The sequence below is a fragment of the Mercenaria mercenaria genome, chromosome 9 (assembly GCF_021730395.1).
Source record: "Mercenaria mercenaria strain notata chromosome 9, MADL_Memer_1, whole genome shotgun sequence".
Classification (NCBI taxonomy): domain Eukaryota; kingdom Metazoa; phylum Mollusca; class Bivalvia; order Venerida; family Veneridae; genus Mercenaria; species Mercenaria mercenaria.
Genome location: NC_069369.1, coordinates 22,241,364 through 22,262,254, shown reverse-complemented (window position 1 = coordinate 22,262,254; position 20,891 = coordinate 22,241,364). Strand labels below are relative to the sequence as shown.

Here is a 20,891-nt window from a genome sequence, read left to right as displayed (position 1 = left end):
TTTTCATATTCTATTTAATGTATAAGTTGCACCTGACTCTTCGTACTCCGTATCATGTCAAAGTTAAATAGATCATAAAATGGTGGCCTTATTTGCGTATCAATTACTATGCAAAATTACCATGGATCATTTACATTTGAAAGTGATGTGTTTTGAATATATAAGTTATAAACATACCAGAGACAGTTTCTTCTCAAGTACTAAAAGGTTTTCTGCTAGGCTATCAGCCTCGTCTTTGTGCTTGTCCCAGAGTGTTTGCAGCAACAGTGATGTTTCCATCAGATACTCTTTTACCAACTGTTCATGCAAATAAACAAAATCATTGATGGATAAGACCTCATATTTTACTATTTTAAACATTGCACAATGAGGTAGTAAGAATGGTTTATAGACGTTTTCATGTAAAACATTATTACGGTTATATGTTTTTAAAATGCATATAACAATCAGTCATACATTAGCTAGCACTTAATAATTATAAGACACTGCAGCAAACGGCCAATTTAATATTGAAACATTAGATAATTTAATGTGTACACAAGAGTGTTCTCTTCTATAGTTTTATTGTTTTGTGATAAACACAGTGTTCAATATAAACTTACATCAGACAAGTTATGTACAGGGTGGGGATGGGTATCTTTTATATGTGGAACTTTTGTTGTCGTTTTAGGCACAGTAGATTCTGTTGATATACTGTACGATGTGTTGTTAGTTCCTGTTCCGTTTATTGACACATTTGTAACAGGTTGTGCTGTTGTAACTGACGTGTCGGAGTCTGTGGCGTTTGTGCTACAATGGTTTTTTAAGAATTTAAACAATATGGTAGATATGTTTTGAAATTAAGTTACTTTTACATTTAAGGTTTAATTTTTTGTTAGCTTTAATGTACAGCAGACTTAAATTTTAAAAATTCAGCAACAGATGTTAATCGAACACATTTTTAACAATATGTAAATTAAGTTGATATTCTCACAAACTTTAATGTGGAACTGCCAATTTGTTAACGTAAGAAATATTATAACACTGTGTAAGATTACACTGTCATGTAAAACATTTAACAGGACAAAAACAATCCTAATTAACGATTGCACTTTCATCCTTCGCCGATTTTAATTTAAACAGTCAAACTGGTTACACAAGCATTTATTTTTCTAACCTGTCACGTTCCAATGTGTCATTAGAACTTCTATGGTGCAGCAATTTCTTTTCCTCCGACTTGAAAATGCCATATGGAAATGGTGAATTTGCCGCCTCTATCTGCAGGTTTTTAAATAATCGAGATATTAAATTTTACTCACATTAAAAAAAAGAAGATAAACGTCAAGTATTTTTTCACATACTAACGCCGCGGAAGTGAAAGAAAGTCATTACATATAAATTCGGTATTGCACTAGTGTAATTAAGCTTTGCAGTTTATAAAAGACGTTCATTGGATAAACTTGGGCTAAAATATGTAAAGGAAGAAGAATTTTTTATGTTTCAGCAGAATGCCCCTGCATTCGATAAAAGCATTACATTCGTGTCTTTCGTGTGGAAGTAGTAAAACTGATATGAAATTCCGCCTAAATTTACAAATAAAGCTGGAATATTCCAAGAATCTACCTGTCTTGCTGCCTCATATTTTATTATTTTATTCAGCTTGTTTAATAAATTCAACATAAAAAGACATTCGTGTACCGGTATTAATATTCTCAATCGACATTTTATAAAAAAAAATAATAAATCTGTTAAGGTTACAGCACATTCATATTCCTTGTGATTCTATGGCAAAGAAAAGTGCCAATACAATAAAGCATTTTAATATGTTTGGCCAAGTAAACGTTTTAAAATTAGAAGCAGAAAAATTTAAGCAGCACTTTCCTTTCTGAGCGATAAATTGTCTAGCTTGATTTCCATTAAATAATTAAAAAAAAAACTACCTTAATTATATTGTGAATCGGATTTCTCTCGTCCGGTCCCACTGTGACTTGAAACAATGGCCATGTGTTGAGTTTATGGACCTCGGACAGGATTTCCATCAAGTTGAAAACCTGGCCATCCTTTGATATGTTAGCAAGAAGGCCCTTGAAGTCATTCAGTGTCTTCTGGCGACTTACTTGACTCTCGGCCATACAACTTTTATGAAATATTCTAACTTTCTCTTGAGCTGGACTGTGTAACGTGTGAGATTCTGTGAAATGATTAGATATTATCGTGAAAGAAGAAAATGCTATAGGCTTTTGAGTTATTTTGAGTGTCTGAAATACATGTACATAGTTTCTTGTTTTTCTTGTTAAATCAGCATGAAAAATCTACAAATACATATGTGATAAGATCTTATCTAGAATAATTTTTTATCCGTATCATACTCGGTCAAACCTGACGCAGAAATTAAAAAGAAGCTCATTTTGTGTTTGGTAACTTACCTATAAAGTCTTTTAACATATACATATTTTTATACGACAACTCCTGGAATCTATCCCACATACGATATCCGGGTGGTATAGGAGTCTCTTTTAGCCAGCCACCACATGCATATTGGTGGAAATCCTCACAAGGATCCGCTGTTGGATCCATTGTTCCCATTAATGAGCTTGCAGCTTTCAAACATCCTGTAGTGTCACATTTTTCAGGAACTGAAATTGAAATATGCTATATATGAATGCTGAATGTATGACAAGAAAATATAGTGTGTTCGCCGCATTGGGAACATGACCTCCTGCCTGTTACATGTACAACCTGAATAACAAAGGAGAAAACAGGCACCATTCTTGCCCTCAAGTAGTATAACAATGTTTCATGACTGTTGTTTATAGAAAGGGTTGAACACTCTCTCAAGTTATGGATCGTTTTTCTAAGCTAACAAACACAGGACACTAGCATTTCAATCATATTCAACAATTTTGCATCAATTAACATTCAACAGTTATGTGGTTAAACGGATGTACTTCCTTTCAACTTAAGTATTGCCTACTAGCTGACAGAATAAGTAAGTTCACCATAGAATTTATAAGTACACCCTTTGGAAACATAAGATGCAACCACGCAAAATAATATCAACATACTCGCTTTGACCGAGTCATGATAGGTGATGAAACCTGCAACACCTCTCACGGTATCAAAGTAAGGCGAACTTATCATCCTTTGACCATATCATCGATAAACATTTCAGCTTATTCCGCGGTTTACCTTTTTGTTTTGTTAAATGTGTATAAATCGGACTTTTGTTAAATGTGTATAAATCGGACTTAAAAGTTAATTTCACATTAACGTCCTGTTTGATATCATTAAACCATAAAAGTGATAAGGATTACCCGGGAACCTACATGATGTGTGGGCCAACCTTCAAAATAAAAGTTGCATGGATCTATATCATATCTATGGATTTACCTTTAACATCTTTCTTTTTGCCTATATGAGCTGCCAGAGCGATGATAATTATGATACAGATGACACCAAATCCAATTAAAGCTTTCTCTATATTGGTCAACCGTCTCCTCCTCTTGCATGCGTCACAGTTAAAAATTGGATCGTCGTCGTCGTATTCTAGAATATCTTCTTCCGACCCGGCACGACTGTCTTGGAATGGTGCGTCTTCCATCTAACAAACAATATTTAATTAATTAGCAAATAAACACGAACACTTATGTTTCCCAGTCTTTAGGTAGTACCTGTCAAGTTCAAAGAAACTAAACGTTGTATACACAATAATGACAAAAACTAATGATCAAAAGCGTTTCTTAAGCAATGGTCCATATTTTTAGGCACGAAATAAAAACAGACGTGAAATGTCGTCAAAGATATGTTCAAGTGATAACGAATAAATAACACTATGTATTTAGATTAAATATATTCAAGGTGGAATACATTAAATTTTGCAAATAAAACTACAATCACGGTATTCTGAAAGGACATTTTAAAGAAATTAATTGATGTAGCATAACTATATTCTAAAATTGTAGCAGGTTACACAATTACATCCAAGAAAACCATAACATCAGGTATTATTTCCAGTGCATATTATATCAAGCACAGTAGTGTTAGTATTGTCCCAGAGCCAAATTTGCATTTTATTATAGTTATAAAGTAATGAAATACGTAGCATCTTGGGTATAAATATGTGTATTGAAATTCATAATGTACACAGCAGCTTTGCAATGTAGTTCAGAGTAGCCGTGATATGGAAGAATTTTTACCCTCATTTAAACAGATTAATCTATTATTTCATATCTCCTTGAAATGTGAAGGACTTCGCAGTTAAAGAAGTGTTTTGCAGAATACATTGCTTGATAGTGTAAATCTAATTATAAAATCTACTTGGGCTTTTCGTGCATAAATGTTGCCCTTTATGATTATTACTCTATGAATGTGCTCAAAACACTCGTAAACATTTAATTCAGAAAATTATTTTGTCGTTCGTCCTATATGTGAAAATATTGTAAACAGGGTATGCTAAATACCGAAATCACTATTAATAAATGCAAAAAGTGTATGGCTTTTAGAAGAAAGTAACTATAACCAAACTGAAAAAAAGCATCCTTCATAATAACAAAATGTTCAATTTCATGTATGTTTAAATATGAAACAGAATAGACCCTAGACAGATTGATGGATATGAATCGGTATTTTAATGCTTCAATGAATTGATGTTTATGTATTAAAATCACTGGTGCTCAAGTATAGAGTATTTTGTTCACTTCTAAGTAAATAGCATAATACAAGATAATGGGACAGAAATAGTATTCAGAAAACTGCAAGAGCAAAAGCAGTTAATCTTTGGGCATGCAATATTGGTTAGTATACTTAATTAGTGAAAACGAAACGCTGTTATATACTATGCTAAGCTTGTAAGCAGAACATGTCTTGTTTAAAAACTAATACTACATGTACAAGCACGTTTGACAAAATCAGCGATGGCTAAAATATAGTAAGTTAACGAAAGTACCACAAGGCTACACAGTATTTTTTAAAGTTATATGTAATATTCGTGTTTAATCGGACTTTGTCAAACGCTTCTGTATGGTCATGAAAAAAGTTGCAGAATTATTATACTATATGCCAAGTTTTGCTATATGATCACATGTTACTTAAGAAAAAATGTATGGCAAAAGAGTGTTTTAACACTATTTATGCACGATAGTTGGTTATACGTCGGGCGTAATAATTTCTAGAAGGCGCAGTGTATAAAAAGTGTTAAAACACGGTTTTGCTATAAATTATTTCAATTCTGATATGCTCTTAATCTAAAATAGTAGATAAAATATAGTAGCGCTTTTTCTTGGTCGCAACAAAAACATTGACGTCATCGCACGATAACGTGACGTCATTCTAGCGTAAGTGTGTTTTAACAGAAACAAGCATATTAGAATTTGTATTCAAAGGTAGTTTTATAACAGAAAGGGATCGAACAGTTTGAAATTTTCATATCTATTATGTTATATTTGTGTTATTTTTCCTACATCGCTAAGATACATGCGGATGAAACAAAATTTGACTAAATAAATTTTGTGTTATCATCGAAATATGTATATAGCAAAGACTAAGCATTTAGCACTGCAACAAAACATAAAAAAATCACTACCTCCTGACTACTGCGTCTCTTAAATGAATCATAGGACGCATTTTTGATATACTGAATGAGATCTTTCTCCGATTCCCCGTAGTTGGATGCTGGTAACCTCTTATTCTTTTTGTCCTGTAAATTTTGTCTTAAAAGCTTAAGTTTCGTTAGAAAATCACACATTATAAGTATTTTGCGATGTAGATCAGCCATATGCCAAACTTTCAATCGATATTCACGCAAGCTTAGCATAAAGCTAAATCAAGTTGATGTAAGATAATATTGCAAAAAGCGTCCGAAGTCCATGCACGATTAATATTCAGACGAAGCTGTATAAGGATATGTAAAAACTAATAATTAATGACCTCTACCTACTGGATTAAGAGAAAAACATATCTTAACGCTTTATATCGAACTACAGACAAACATATTATACAAATCCGGCCTAAAAATACATGTAGAATTAATCGAATTGCATTTCGTGCTAATTGTATAGGATTTTCATAATGTGTTTGGAAAATTATCTTTTTGATTTGTAGTAAAGCCTTTTGCAATATTTGCATATGTGTCAAACAGTACAACTTACTTGAACAATCTTGAAACGAACATTTTGACTAAGATAAACTACTTCAAAGAACAAGCGCAATGGCTATACATGGCCTTCTTAATTAATAAAATATTCCTGTAATACTATAGTGGTTAAAGTACATGTACATGCATAATAAAAATTAAATAAGAATGATTAAATATGTACTTGTGCATTACTTGTGTAAAGAAGTATAGAATAAAAAGTTATATTTATATTGCCAATACAAGCTATCAGTAGAGAACAAAAAGTATTTCCTTATGGAAGGTAAACTAGTTTTGACAATTAGTAAGCAATGCTATTTTCTCTAAATAATTAATCATGGTATATCATAACTAAGTCTCTTTAATCTATATCAATGGGTTACCAACATAATGGGATCAAGCCATTTATCGCACATAAGAGAAATATCATTATATCTAAACAACCATTAATGATATACTAAGCTTCTTACAGGAAACAAAGATGCCGTACAACCGACTTACATTCATGGGAATTTTATTCACCGCAAGTTCAAAAATTGACGACGGAAAAACAATCCAACATCAAAAGGGACATAAAGCATACATAAGAATATCATTATCAAGAATATAAGAGAATCTGAAGATACAGTTGCGTAAAACTATTTTATGAAATAAAAAATTTAACATCAACATTTTAAACTTTACCCTGAATAGACACTCACAAATGTGCAATTTATTTATACAAAGTCGTTTTAAAATGTCAGCGGTGCTGCAATAAACAGTCCTCTCCTCATTAAACTAGAGAAAGGATGCCAAGCTATGCTTTATTTATATCGGCAGAAACAATATTGTTATTTTTTATATAATCCTAAAGGACGAAACAGCTAAGTTTAATTGCTCAATCTATAGTGACGTAAATAAAGTATTCGCAGCTTCATGGTTGATAGAAAGCATAAAAGTTTTAATTGATAGGAAATTTCTTAAAAAGACTAGTAGCAAACGCAATGTTTCTATTTGTTGTTAAGAAATGTAGTAATAACACCACTGATGTATGTGTATATTTCCACTTATACATAAAAGCTTTTGAATTAAGAAATAGTACGAATAGGGTAAAGAATGCATAGCACTGTGTGCCACCGAATTCACCAGAACTTCATGATTTTTACTGAGTTACATCAGGTCATTTTTCATGTGATTATGCATATATTTGAACAGCTGCTGTTTTAAAAATAAACTTTAAATCATTATTAAACTTTAAGCCGGCATATAGCGCTTTATGAAAATGTATAGGTTTATTTTCAGTTTCTTCTATTATGATAAGTAATAAACAAACTATTGATGAATAAAGTCTCAGCTTTAACAACGTTTAACGTGAACATAAACCTTTGAAAGACGCGTCCGTTCTTTCTTCTGTTCAACCTGTATTTCACAATCTATGTATATAAATGCCCACAGAAAAATAATATAAAGAATGCGTTAGCCATGTATGAATTTTCTAAAAACACATTATCCTTATGGAATGACTGGCAGAATGCCAAAACTGCATTTAATTTACTTACATCTACAGAAAAAAATCGTCCGTTTATCTACTGGGTCGGCTAAAGCGTGTATAGTAATGAGCAAGCTACTCTATCTTAGATGTGTAAATAAAACGCAGTAATTATATAAATCAGTTGGTAAAAATTTGTTATTTCTATTCGGATTCCTTATTTTGTTAGTATGAGCATGTGTTTTAATGCGTATTGTAAGTTTTTAAATATAATATTACAATAAAAGTTTCTGAAAATCCTTTGAGGATTCTGAGGGCAGTTTACAAATAATTTAAATGATGATTAGAATAATTAAGCGTATGCCTGTTCTGGGGATAAAAGAAGAATTGAAAAAGGAAGGAGCAGATGTCAACAGTTTCTTTCTTTGTTTGTATTAGGATATGTTTATGTTTGCTGGTGTCACTTTCGGGGAAAAGTGTCTGTCAATAAATGTGTGGCGTAGAGTTTGTACAACAAATTGGCTGTACTTGAACAGATAAAGCCACCGCAAGACAAGATATAGGCAGATGCTTCGTAATGAGTGTTAGGACGAACAACGATTTGAAACGAAAAAGGAAGATATAATGCCATGTATTGTATTCTAAGTAAACAAAAACAATCAGAGCCACAAAAGAGCAATTATAGAAAGAGGGGGTGCATAAAAGTGGAGTCATAAAAAGTGGGGAGTGTGAAAGAATGTAATATCGACCACATACAGTACAATATGATTAACATATATAAGAAAATGGACAAAAAACGAGCTGAAAATAAGAGTACCGCCTTGAAAAAGCCTAATCTGTATAAAAGAAACTATGGGCTGAAACGTGTTTGGGACATGCAAACCTCGCAAGTTTTACAAAGAAAAATATTTAGATGTAGTCCAAAATAACCTTATAAGAATTTTCATTTATCATATTGCTGTTAATGTCACTATTCCGCATTTTCTGTCAAACAATTGTAATGATACAATATAACGTAAGATATCTGCTTCCTATACAGAGTTCATGTTGAGATTCTAATCTCGTAACACCAAAATAATAAATATTTGATATAGAGCTGATATACATCCGAACCGTTTTCACTTCGCTACAATCACTGCAGGATCCAAAACGGTACAGCATAACAAAACGGTGGGGTACTGTATTGCTGATTTATGAACGCATAACTCAATCTACAGTGTCTGATCAAATTGACGAATGAATCTTATATTGATTCCTATATCAGAGGATGTATCTCGTTATCAATATTTATATTGTATACAGACATGTTTGTGTTTAAGAAACAACCAAGAAACCTCTTTTGTTTTAATTACTGAAGTTAGATTTAGCCTAAATGACCAAGTTTACCCTTTAACAGAATATTTATGCTAAACACAAATATCAGTAATTTTATCAACGCAAGCTTCTTCCAGCGACATCTTTGACGTATCTCCGCATGAGAGATTTCTACTTCAGTCAATAAAATCTATATACTAAGTAGGTATACTGTCCCCAGCCTACTCAATTTTAAAAGGTTTTTATCAAGTTAACCTTAGAACAATAAAATTCACTGGGAAAGACTGTACGTGTAATGTCCACAAAATGTAGTACAACATATAAGATTTACACATTAATTACACTTGTTACGAATATTTCACTATGTTATAAAAAGACAGATATAGAAATTTATGATTAGCTGTTTTAAATACTAGTCACACTAAACAGGTGAAAGTAATAACATCGAAACTTTTGCATACGTCATAACTTCCTGTCCACAACTGCATTATGTAAATAACCGAAAACAATCAAGTACAGAGTTTGACCTCTGCAAGAACATTACTGTTTACCGTTCCGTATACATGTACAAAGGAGGATGATGTATTTTATCACAAAGCTGTGGTATTTGTTAACATGACAGGAGAAACTATGCGTCGACATCTCATTTCTTTCTAGACAAATATACGATGTTCTCCTAACATATCTCAGATATTGCGAACAACGCTTTCTTGTATGTTCTGTCAAACAATGTTTGATTGGTATTGACAAAATATACATACATCAGGGAAGATTAATAAAAACTTGACATCTTTTGTATTACTAACATAAAGCATTTCGCATTCGGGAGGCATTAGAATCTTTCTGTTTAAATCATTCTGCTCGAAAGTTTCGTTCTAGTATTGAGTTTTAAATCTGTCTACAATTTTTATATAAATTAATATTTATGTAACTAAGTAAGATCGACTAACGAACAGACGTTAAGAAACACGATTGTTTGGGATCCTGTACGGTCTATTAGATATATTTTAGCACCTGTGAAATGAACATTGGAACTATTATACATGCATTATCATATATAAGACTTGTGACTCGGAATTGTAAACTTATGTACAACATGTACACTCACAATATATGAAAATGAAACAGATAGCTATAATTAATGATTACCATAATGTGGAAACAGCAAAATGTACTATATTCCTCAAACATACAATGTGACAATAGATACGATACTTCTTAAGCAAACGAATAAAATAAAAAAATACTGCGGATAAAACCAGAATTACCGTTTGATGCATAATAATTCGAATTCACCAGACTTGTTTCAAGTATTTCATTCACAAGTCAACAATATAAGCCAATAGAGTAAAACCGAGCACAGCTATTTTAGAGACTACGGTCCGAGAAAACCTACAACTATGTATGAGTAGAAAAATGTAATTTTCCTTGCTGATACCCTATTACCGTTGATATGGTAGTGTATGCAATATAAGAATTATAATTGAGCCGTGCCATTGGAAAACCAACATAGTGGGTATGCGACCAGCATGGATCCAGACCAGCCTGCGCATCCGCGCAGTCTGGTCAGGATCCATGCTGTTCGCTTTCAAAGCCTATTGGAATCAGAGAAACTGTTAGCGAACAGCATGGATCCTGACCAGACTGCGCGGATGCGCAGGCTGGTCTGGATCCATGCTGGTCGCAAATCCACTATGTTGGTTTTCCCATGGCACGGCTCATATCAGTTGATAAATGCACACATTCTGTACGCAACCAATATAATTCTTTTGAGAATCTTGTACAATCAAAATCATTTCATCAATACAATATCAAAGCTGCAGTGCATTTACTTTAAAATCACCAAAATGAATTCAATTCTTCCTGAAATGAATTGCTGTCAATTCATTTTCGACATACCCGCAGAAACATTAATACAAAGCATAATATTAACTTACATATGTATTTTTATTCCAACGGAAAGGCTTTATATAATGAGGTCAATATAAACCTCTTTTTCCGTATGAAACTAGAAGCAGAATATACCAAGGAACTATACTACAACTGCATGGAGTAAACAATATTTATTCCTTCGGTATATCCACAGGGACGATTACTGAGTTTTATTGCGGCAAACTACTCCGTGAAGTGAAACAAGCACCCATAAATCCATAACTTTGATGGTTACTGAAGTATAAATTGATTCTAGTTGACGGTGCTGTCACGACCGTCAGTATTATGATGAAACACAATGCAAGTAAATAAAATGTCTAAATTTTTAATTATCTTCGTTAATTGTCTACGTTATGTGTTCCAACTTTGCTTCCGCTAACGTTTAATCTAATAATTTTTAACACACAACTTTACTTTGCATGAATATAATGTCACCAAGTAAAATAACTGCAGAATCGAATCGTCTGAGTGTTGTTAGAAGTTAAGAAAAGCAAAACATTACTTAAAGGTCCAATACTAAGGAAAGTGAACATTTTAATTTCTTTTAAAAAGCACAGAAACTATTTCATTTTATTGGAAAATGAAAGTTGGTATGTAGAAATTCGAAATAAATCGCAGTATATGTACAATAATTTTTCTATGAAGTATGAAGAAAGTTAAAAAGACCTGGGGGGTCATTCTGTCGATTCATTGAAATTTCAACATAATACACATACATTTCTTTGAGTTCCAAAGACCTTCTGTAAATTTTGACCTGCCAATCTTCATTATTTAGTGTCTTGCAGAAGTCTATGCACTGGCTATGAAAAAAATTGCCAACTCACTTTCCCTTAGTAATGGACCTTTAAGCATAACTCTTTTTATGATAAAACATGGAAAGGACTCCGCGAACAAATTCCTTCTCGATCTGTTTTGTAAGCCTTAAAATAATTATCGCGTTTGTATAAGATCCAGAGATAGTATTTTAAAGTCCACCAGCAAATCATTCCGTTTCAGCAAGTATTATTGCAAGGAAAAATATGTGTCGTTGAGTTTATAAAATCCGTCTGGTAGCAGTTGAACAATAAATTACTTCACAATAAGCTGTTGCATATAACAAAAATAAAACTCGGTACTAATAAATCTACCCATTTAAAGACGAAACAATACAACCCAACCTTGTGATAAATAGAAACGTTATTAAGATATTCATGTCTCTGAGCAGAAAAAAAAATGTTTTAACGTATAAATTAGATAATTTTATAGATATGTTCCACACAGCCGGATGTAACATTATATTCCCGTAGTTTTGAAAGTGTACTGGATATGTAGAAGATAGAGACATCTGCTTCCAAGACACGTCTTATGTTCAGGATGATAAAATATTAAATTCAGTTTATATGTACATACCTTACTTTACAGTTAATTTTATTCACTGCATGACTTGTCATTTTACAGAATACCGAATTTATGATATATTGGTTTCAAGGCTGATCATTTTCATTAATACCTTATAACATAAGATAGATCTAGTACAGAAAGTAACTCTGCAATGTACGAAAGCAACTAGAAATAGCTTTTGTTTTTAGATTAATACTATCGAAGAAGTCACTTTCTAAGTTAAACACAAGTTTCAGAGAGTGTTAAAGTTTTTATGCAAGGTAACACAATGTATTGTTTTTAAAATTGTTACAGTACCTCGCAACATAATAAATAATTCATCAATATACTTCAAATGAATTTATTCTTTTCTGTTTAAAGAATACTGGAATACAATTGAAGAAATACTGCACATGTCCCATAAGCTATGATACTGTCTAGAACTTGAATAATAACACGACGGCAGAAGATTTTTAACATCTACGTACCTTTGCCTAACTAATCCATTTATGCAAAATAGTAAAACAGAAAGGGTTGTTAGAAGTAAATTATTGTATTATCACAAATTAAATACTTTGTGTGGTATCTGATGGACCCGAAAATACTTCTGGTTTTTTTTAGATGATAAAAAGTATTTCACTATCATATGCATGTTAATGTGTTTATATAGATAACATGCCATTCCTACAGTAAATTACATTTTAACAAGAGTGTTGTGTCTTTCAAAACTATACTCCAATATAATAAAAACAAGGCTGAAAAATATAAGTTTTAATTTAAATTAGAAAAAGCTGAAACTCCACTGGTCGCCCAACACGACAAAATGAAAATTATGCAGGTTCGGATTTTCTATCTTGATATAACCTGTTCACGGAGGCAGGAGAAATAAGCCTTCTAGCCACATATTGAGCAGAATTTAATATTTACACATGTTACAAGTAGAAAAAAACAGGTTGGAGACATTCGGTGATGGCATTTGATCAGACATTTTAGACAAACGCATGATTGTCCTTACCGCACAAAAATATAAAAATGTTAGCCGCAAAAAAAAAAAAAAAAAAAAAAAAAGATATTTATAACAATGTAAGATATATTAAAATCACTTATCCGGATACTTTTTTTTCATAGAATACAGCTCAGATATATAAATAATAATGCATATTTCCATCTGAATCACGAAAAGTTCACTACAACAAAATTCTTCTAAAAATAAAATTCATTAAACTGAGAGTGATTTCTTTTGTTCCCTGCCAGCGCAAATTGTGAAACCAGTGACAACTGGACCCATGGGAACGATAAATCACCAATTATAAGCGACACACTATGATTAGTGATACTGAACTCCTATAAATCGGCAAACAGTGTAAAACTGAACATTAATAATTGAACTGACCATGACAAGTGTTCACACACACTCTTACCTTTATACAATACGGCAGCATTTCCGCAATATTTTATCCCGTATTTTGATCACTATCAATACTCTGAGTGTTCCAATGGTACACTTACTTTAAAACATTGCTCACGATGTAAATAAAAGAGAGGCGGAAAGATTCGTTCTTATTGATCTCAATAAAATGATTACTCTCCATGTTCTTGTCTTGGTAATGAGTGTACCAGAGTGTATGATTGCATTACCAGACTATCTAACATAGACAATTGGATTATCTCTGATATAGTGTCATCAAAAATTAAAATCCTAAGAGTTATTACGAATCGTTTTACCAAATTAGATAATTGTCGAAATAAAGCAAAATAAAGAGCGGCATGAACAAGAACTAGTGCCTGAAAGATAAAGTTATGATTTTTCCTAAAAGAAAAAGTGACAAACACTTAAAAATCAAATTATAAATGCAGTACCTGAAATAGTATGTCCGCAGCAGTGAATAATATCAAATCCTGTAGTCTGGAGTTTGTAAATGTTAAAGTCCTGCTCCGCGGCTATTCAAACTCTATTGTGTGTATGCAACCCATGATTACAAATAGGTAACAGTTAACGACCACGCGCCACACTTTAGCACACAAAATCACAGGTATTTTATATAGCATTTTCATAGTCAGGATTTTCATTCTTTTTCAGTGACAATTTAAGGTTAAAAGGTAGGCCTGGAGCAGGTCTTTAATGAAGTGAACATACGGTTTCTCAAATGATTACAGGTATTGGAAAGTAAAAAAAAATACTAGAGTTTCAAACTTTAAAATCCATACATCATTTTCAAATATCGTTTGTTACCGTAGAAGTAATTAAAAAAATACATATTAACATGTTTAAAAAGCCAACCTTATATGGCTTGTGTTTTGTTGATTTTTTAGGGTGGGGGGTTGTTTTTTTTAGAGAGAGCTGGCAAAAGGACTGGGTTTTTAAACAATTAACATAAAAAAAGTTAAACAGTCCTACTAAAAAAAATTAAAAAAGTAAGTCAAGTGATTCTTCACGTGACAATACGTATCAGGTTTGATACTGTTCAGGGACTTTCTGGTTTAGATCACATCTCATTGCCCCGATCACTTCTAATCAGTCTAACGAGGGGTAAAGAGTACAGACCTACACAATAACAGACTGCATCAGTAGTCATGCAGACATACACAAAGGCGAAACCTCTAAAACTATTGTAAATATGTCAAGTTATAATTTTGCACAAAAAAATAACATACTCATATTTTCGAATATTTAATTTTGGAATTATTCATATGTGAAACAAGATTAGTAATAAAGTCTAACACGAGTTCCGGTCTGTAATAAAATTATGCGATATGCACAAACAAACATTTACTATACGCTCTTGCATACTTTCGAACCGGCGGAAGTCAGTGCGCGCGCAGGCGTATTGAACATCTCGCGTTAAGCCTCGCTCTCGTTTAAAACGTGGTTGCTAGGGGGGGAAAATGCCTTAATTAATTTTTAGGTATGAAGGTATTAAATGCATCCGCTGCTATTTTCTATATAAAATTCACAACTTTTAACATAGTTTTATCAAGATTTCTAGCCTTTCACTTCCTGCGAGACTACCCTTGTCTTGAAGGTCTGTCTTTAGGCAATCAAAATATACCAAAAAAATATGGGGTTGACCATAATGCAGTGAAACCATGGTCACGTGACTGAGACACGTGATGAAAACGTTAATATTGCGTAGGTAGACATCAGGAAATACCTACTTTCACTTTCATTTTACAAGGCAGCTTCCAATCATCTTCTGAAGCATATAACGTAGCTTAAAAGCATCTGCGGACATTTCTTTTTACAATCAAGCACAAATAAAGCTTATATCTGGCATGAAAATGGCCTTTACTAGGCGGGAAAATTGCACTATATATTGATATGGACTACATTCGAGTGGACCACGGAGGCATATCCGGCTAATTGCCCCCTTCATGCCTATAAGAAAAACCAAAGTTTTCAAAATCGTTCTGTTGCCGTCAATTATTGTACGTAAGTCAATTGTCAACAATTTTGCCAACTTTCAGTTTGAAAGAATGGCTACTGTTGGAATTATGCCCCATTCAGACAGATAGTCCACACCTGCAAAAAACGTGTCAGGGGCATAGATAATGCCAATTTTTCATTAAATATAGTATCATACGGCCTTACTTATCTTATTTCTATTATTTGTTTGCAAGAAACAGCTAGAAGTACACGAAAAATAATCGATTTCTGTCATTCTTACCTAAAATGGTGACGCTGATGCAAAACTGAGATGTGGGGAATCACCTTAAAAATCAGAATTTGCCTACTTTCCGAAAAAATCTCAAATTGGCCCAAAATATGCAAATAATATGCCATGTTTGTCTTAAAATGGTGCTTATTGCTCAATTCTGATCAGAAAATACCAGTTTTACATCGGTTGAAGCAATTTTCACGAAGTGCGAATTTTTCATTTTATATAAGAAAAACCAAAGTTTTCAAAATCGTTCTGTTGCCGTCAATTATTGTACGTAAGTCAATTGTCAACAATTTTGCCAACTTTCAGTTTGAAAGAATGGCTACTGTTGGAATTATGCCCCATTCAGACAGATAGTCCACACCTGCAAAAAACGTGTCAGGGGCATAGATAATGCCAATTTTTCATTAAATATAGTATCATACGGCCTTACTTATCTTATTTCTATTATTTGTTTGCAAGAAACAGCTAGAAGTACACGAAAAATAATCGATTTCTGTCATTCTTACCTAAAATGGTGACGCTGATGCAAAACTGAGATGTGGGGAATCACCTTAAAAATCAGAATTTGCCTACTTTCCGAAAAAATCTCAAATTGGCCCAAAATATGCAAATAATATGCCATGTTTGTCTTAAAATGGTGCTTATTGCTCAATTCTGATCAGAAAATACCAGTTTTACATCGGTTGAAGCAATTTTCACGAAGTGCGAATTTTTCATTTTATATAAGAAAAACCAAAGTTTTCAAAATCGTTCTGTTGCCGTCAATTATTGTACGTAAGTCAATTGTCAACAATTTTGCCAACTTTCAGTTTGAAAGAATGGCTACTGTTGGAATTATGCCCCATTCAGACAGACAGTCCACACCTGCAAAAAACGTGTCAGGGGCATAGATAATGCCAATTTTTCATTAAATATAGTATCATACGGCCTTACTTATCTTATTTCTATTATTTGTTTGCAAGAAACAGCTAGAAGTACACGAAAAAAAATCGATTTCTGTCATTCTTACCTAAAATGGTGACGCTGATGCAAAACTGAGATGTGGGGAATCACCTTAAAAATCAGAATTTTGCATACTTTCCGAAAAAATCTCAAATTGGCCCAAAATATGCAAATAATATGCCATGTTTGTCTTAAAATGGTGCTTATTGCTCTATTCTGATCAGAAAATACCAGTTTTACATCGGTTGAAGCAATTTTCACGAAGTGCAAATTTTTCATTTTAGGTATGAAGGTATTAAATGCATCCGCTGCTATTTTCTATATAAAATTAACAACTTATAACATAGTTTTATCAAGATTTCTAGCCTTTCACTTCCTGCGAGACTACCCTTGTCTTGAAGGTCTGTCTTTAGGCAATCAAAATATACCAAAAAAATATGGGGTTGACCATAATGCAGTGAAACCATGGTCACGTGACTGAGACACGTGATGAAAACGTTAATATTGCGTAGGTAGACATCAGGAAATACCTACTTTCACTTTCATTTTACAAGGCAGCTTCCAATCATCTTCTGAAGCATATAACGTAGCTTAAAATCATCTGCGGACATTCCTTTTTACAATCAAGCACAAATAAAGCTTATATCTGGCATGAAAATGGCCTTTACTAGGCGGGAAAATTGCACTATATATTGATATGGACTACATTCGAGTGGACCACGGAGGCATATCCGGCTAATTGCCCCCTCCATGCCTTAATATTCACATGTAGTGCATTTTCTCGATTAAATACACATAGTCATACCACAATATTACCTGTATTAATTGACATTCACGTCTTTAAGAACAACAGAATATATCGAACCCTTGATTTGTTGTTTGTTTGGATTTCGTAAATTTCGTCGGCTGTTCTTCAACATTCACTTTCGGTTTAGAAATCGGTCTTGTTCCCAGAATAGAAGGTCATGTCCCCCATAGCAACCGTATATTAATACGCGCGGAATTCTCCCAAGATTCCAGAAAAATTTTGACATTTATGGACAAAATTCGAATAATCACTACCCGCGACTCGGAAGTTGAGGCTTCTCTCAACCGCCCGAAACATGTCCTGGCTATTTTCCACCTTGCAAAGCTTCAACTGGATCAATTTTCAGGCAGTTTCTTTTAGGAGAATAAAGAATAAATATGTCACGTAGAACTTGTTTCTGCGCATAATTTATGCAAATAAGCTACTTTCCAAAACATCTGCGCAAGTTAATTTGCCTTGGCAGACAGGTGCACGAGGGGAGATAATTTTGACCTCACGTTAGAGTTACTTGTTCTTTTTGTTGTTATTGTAGCCGGTAAAAGCTTGGTAAAGAAGTTTGTATGTGATATGGGAGTCCAGTCAAGATGAAATGAAACAGTCTTCAGCGAAGTAGGACGCTGTTATCGCGTGTTGAAATGTTCCAAAGGTAACGTAATTTTAGCCTCGTTTACAGAAATCGACAACGGAGCAGCTTTTCACTTCTCGTCCACGTATTTGTAAAAAGCACGTTATTTAAGTTTGTTTTACATTGGGTAAAGGCTATAGTATATATGTATAATTTAATTTAAAGGGGCGCCGAAAGACCGTCTTGTTGTTTCAAAAGTATAACTAGAATGCAATACTAGACAGTTTTGTTTTAGCTAGTAATATGACCCATATCCCTTTGCAATGATGTGATAGTAAACTCAAAAATATTGTAATAAAAAGGCATGTTTTAAGCGATTTGCCACTAGGTTCTCTAAAATTTTACACAATATTCATCTAAAACAGTTATCAATTCAATATTGATCAGAAATAAACTAGACTGAACCTTTTTCTAGGTTTAAGTACCAATCAGTATTTGACAAACAGAATTACCCAATCACAACGATAGCGAAATGAGCTCAGTTAAGTATGTGATTTGATAAGAAAACAATTTACAATTTGCCCAACAAGTATCTGTTTCTGACAATTCAATTTTCAGAAATCTATAGGGTAATGAGAACGCAGAATAAAGATGGTTCATTGTCATACAGCTTAATTCTGCTTTACAAGATTTCAATAGTATTATTTCTGATCCTATTAATGTTAATGCTTCTTTCAACATGAACTTCATTGCCAAATGTTCTAAGGAATTTAACAATAGCAGTTGTTCTTGCTCTTTTAACAAAAGTGTCTTTTTCTTGAAGCTGTTTTTCATTTATAAGCCTGGGTGTCATAATTGTAAAATTAGCTCCAGAAAGTACATGTGAACAGAGTATGTGTTGTTCTAATTTTAGATTTAAACAGTTGGCATTGTAACCTGTAAACATATCGACCACGTTTTGTTCTCCCAAGCGAAGTCTTTATTCGCTTTCTGGTCTAACGTACTTTTAAATCATCTTATAAGAAAGCTATAGTATATGAATATTATTAAAAAAAATAAATCATGAATTTACTTGAATACAAATATACAAAAGTTATATAACTGCACACAGGAGAATTCTATAAATGTACGAAACGTATGATTAGAGAAAACGGTATCCAGTTTTAAACCTTGCGAATGCTATTAAATGTGTTGGAAACAAAAGCTAAACAAAATACCAATGAAAGCTTTTCTATTCCAAAATACATGCTGCATGTACTGACTTGCAATAAGACAGAGACAGTATGAAAGTAAAAGGAATACAGTGTGGCGAAAAGCGCAAATGAAGCGCAAATGTTTAACAGAAAATTCTCTATATTGTTTCTGTAATGAATCTGAAAGTGATTTATGTGATATTGAAATATTTGTGCGGAAACTGAAACTATTTTGTGAGTATTTTGTCTTCATTCTAAAATAATCGAATGACTAAAGAAATTGACTTATTGAATGTTTTAAAATTAATAAACAAAGTATGTGGCTAAAAAGTGAGAAATAATGATATCAAGTGAAATTAAATGTATCCATTTACCTTGATATTAGTAAGTCTACCATTCTCATTCAAAGGTTCACTTTCTTCTAAACAGTTTGTCCTGAAAACATAAAATACTTTTATTATTTAGTGTTAGTTTATACATAATATATTTTAGGTCGATTGTGAATGAAGTTCTACAACTTATATTAATCACTCTCGACACATTATTCCTTATGGAATCCATCGCCACGAGGGTATGAGAGAAGAAGCCAGCTTCCCTTTTTTAATGCTGAACGTCAAGCAAGGGAGCTACTGGTACCTTTTTTCACGTCTTTGGTATGACGTGGCCGGGGATCGAACCCACGACCTCCCGCACTCGAAGCGGCCGCTCTACCACTAGGCGTGTTATTTGGGACCAATGAAGTCCGTTCGAAGTTATTTTGTAAAAATGTTTCTCCCTTAGCGTGGGCGGTGTTGCATAATTGATTTACTTTTGTGAATAGACTAAATCAAACAGAGACCTGCTATTTTTATGTTTGGTTGCGTTTATGCTTCAAACGGATATAATTACATATCTGATTAATTAAAAGTTAAAAAGAAACCCTTAGTAATTCCTGTTTTTCGAATGATTTCAGTTCGAAGGAAAACGATGATTTATTAACAATTAGTTTTAGATTATAGCTACCAACCTACTTAATTAGGTTCGATGTGTAAGTAATTCTGTTTCCTTGATCGATTGTGTGCTTATTTGAACAAATGGTTTTCGCCTTTTTGCCTATTGTTTTGTCTTTCTTTGACGTAGTTAACAGAATGACAGATGTTATTCAAAAAAGTCTTAGTTTGTGTAAATAATTAATGCTGACACGAATTATTCTAATCATAAAATGAAACGAAGTTGTAAACAATGTATATATTCATTAAAAAATTACACAATTACACGAACTGAAATGAAATTTAATCAAAACTTCACACATTCTTTAGAGGCCATGAGGTCACGTAACCTGGTAAGTGCTTGGTCAAGTTGAAACGGAATGCTATGGAAACTTTGCCTCTATCGTTTTTTTTTATGGAATTTAATTTAATAAGCTACTATAAGATTTAAATTCTAACACGACCCGATTTATAAACAAAAGACTAAATATGTGAGTTACATTTATATTATGTAATACATGCACTGTTCGTACGTCACGCGGTGCGCTGGAAAAGAAAACAACAAAAGCAA

At 33.0% G+C, this 20,891-nt stretch overlaps 1 protein-coding gene across 5 annotated transcripts in view; it reads right to left on the bottom strand.

The window, feature by feature from the left end:
• Positions 1-20,891, bottom strand: part of LOC123546030 (endothelin-converting enzyme homolog) — an 81,593-nt gene that overhangs the window by 11,431 nt on the left and 49,271 nt on the right. For 3 of the 5 annotated variants that reach the window (XM_053551007.1, XM_053551009.1, XM_053551008.1), the window contains exons 2-9: positions 19,727-19,787; positions 5,561-5,674; positions 3,370-3,580; positions 2,406-2,615; positions 1,920-2,170; positions 1,157-1,257; positions 603-789; positions 178-297 (exon numbers count right to left, since the gene is read on the bottom strand). In XM_053551007.1, coding sequence (XP_053406982.1) covers positions 178-297; positions 603-789; positions 1,157-1,257; positions 1,920-2,170; positions 2,406-2,615; positions 3,370-3,580; positions 5,561-5,674; positions 19,727-19,787 — 1,255 coding nt within the window. The remainder of the gene's footprint in view (positions 1-177; positions 298-602; positions 790-1,156; positions 1,258-1,919; positions 2,171-2,405; positions 2,616-3,369; positions 3,581-5,560; positions 5,675-19,726; positions 19,788-20,891) is intronic. The other 2 variants (XM_053551010.1, XM_053551011.1) reach the window with 1 other exon arrangement.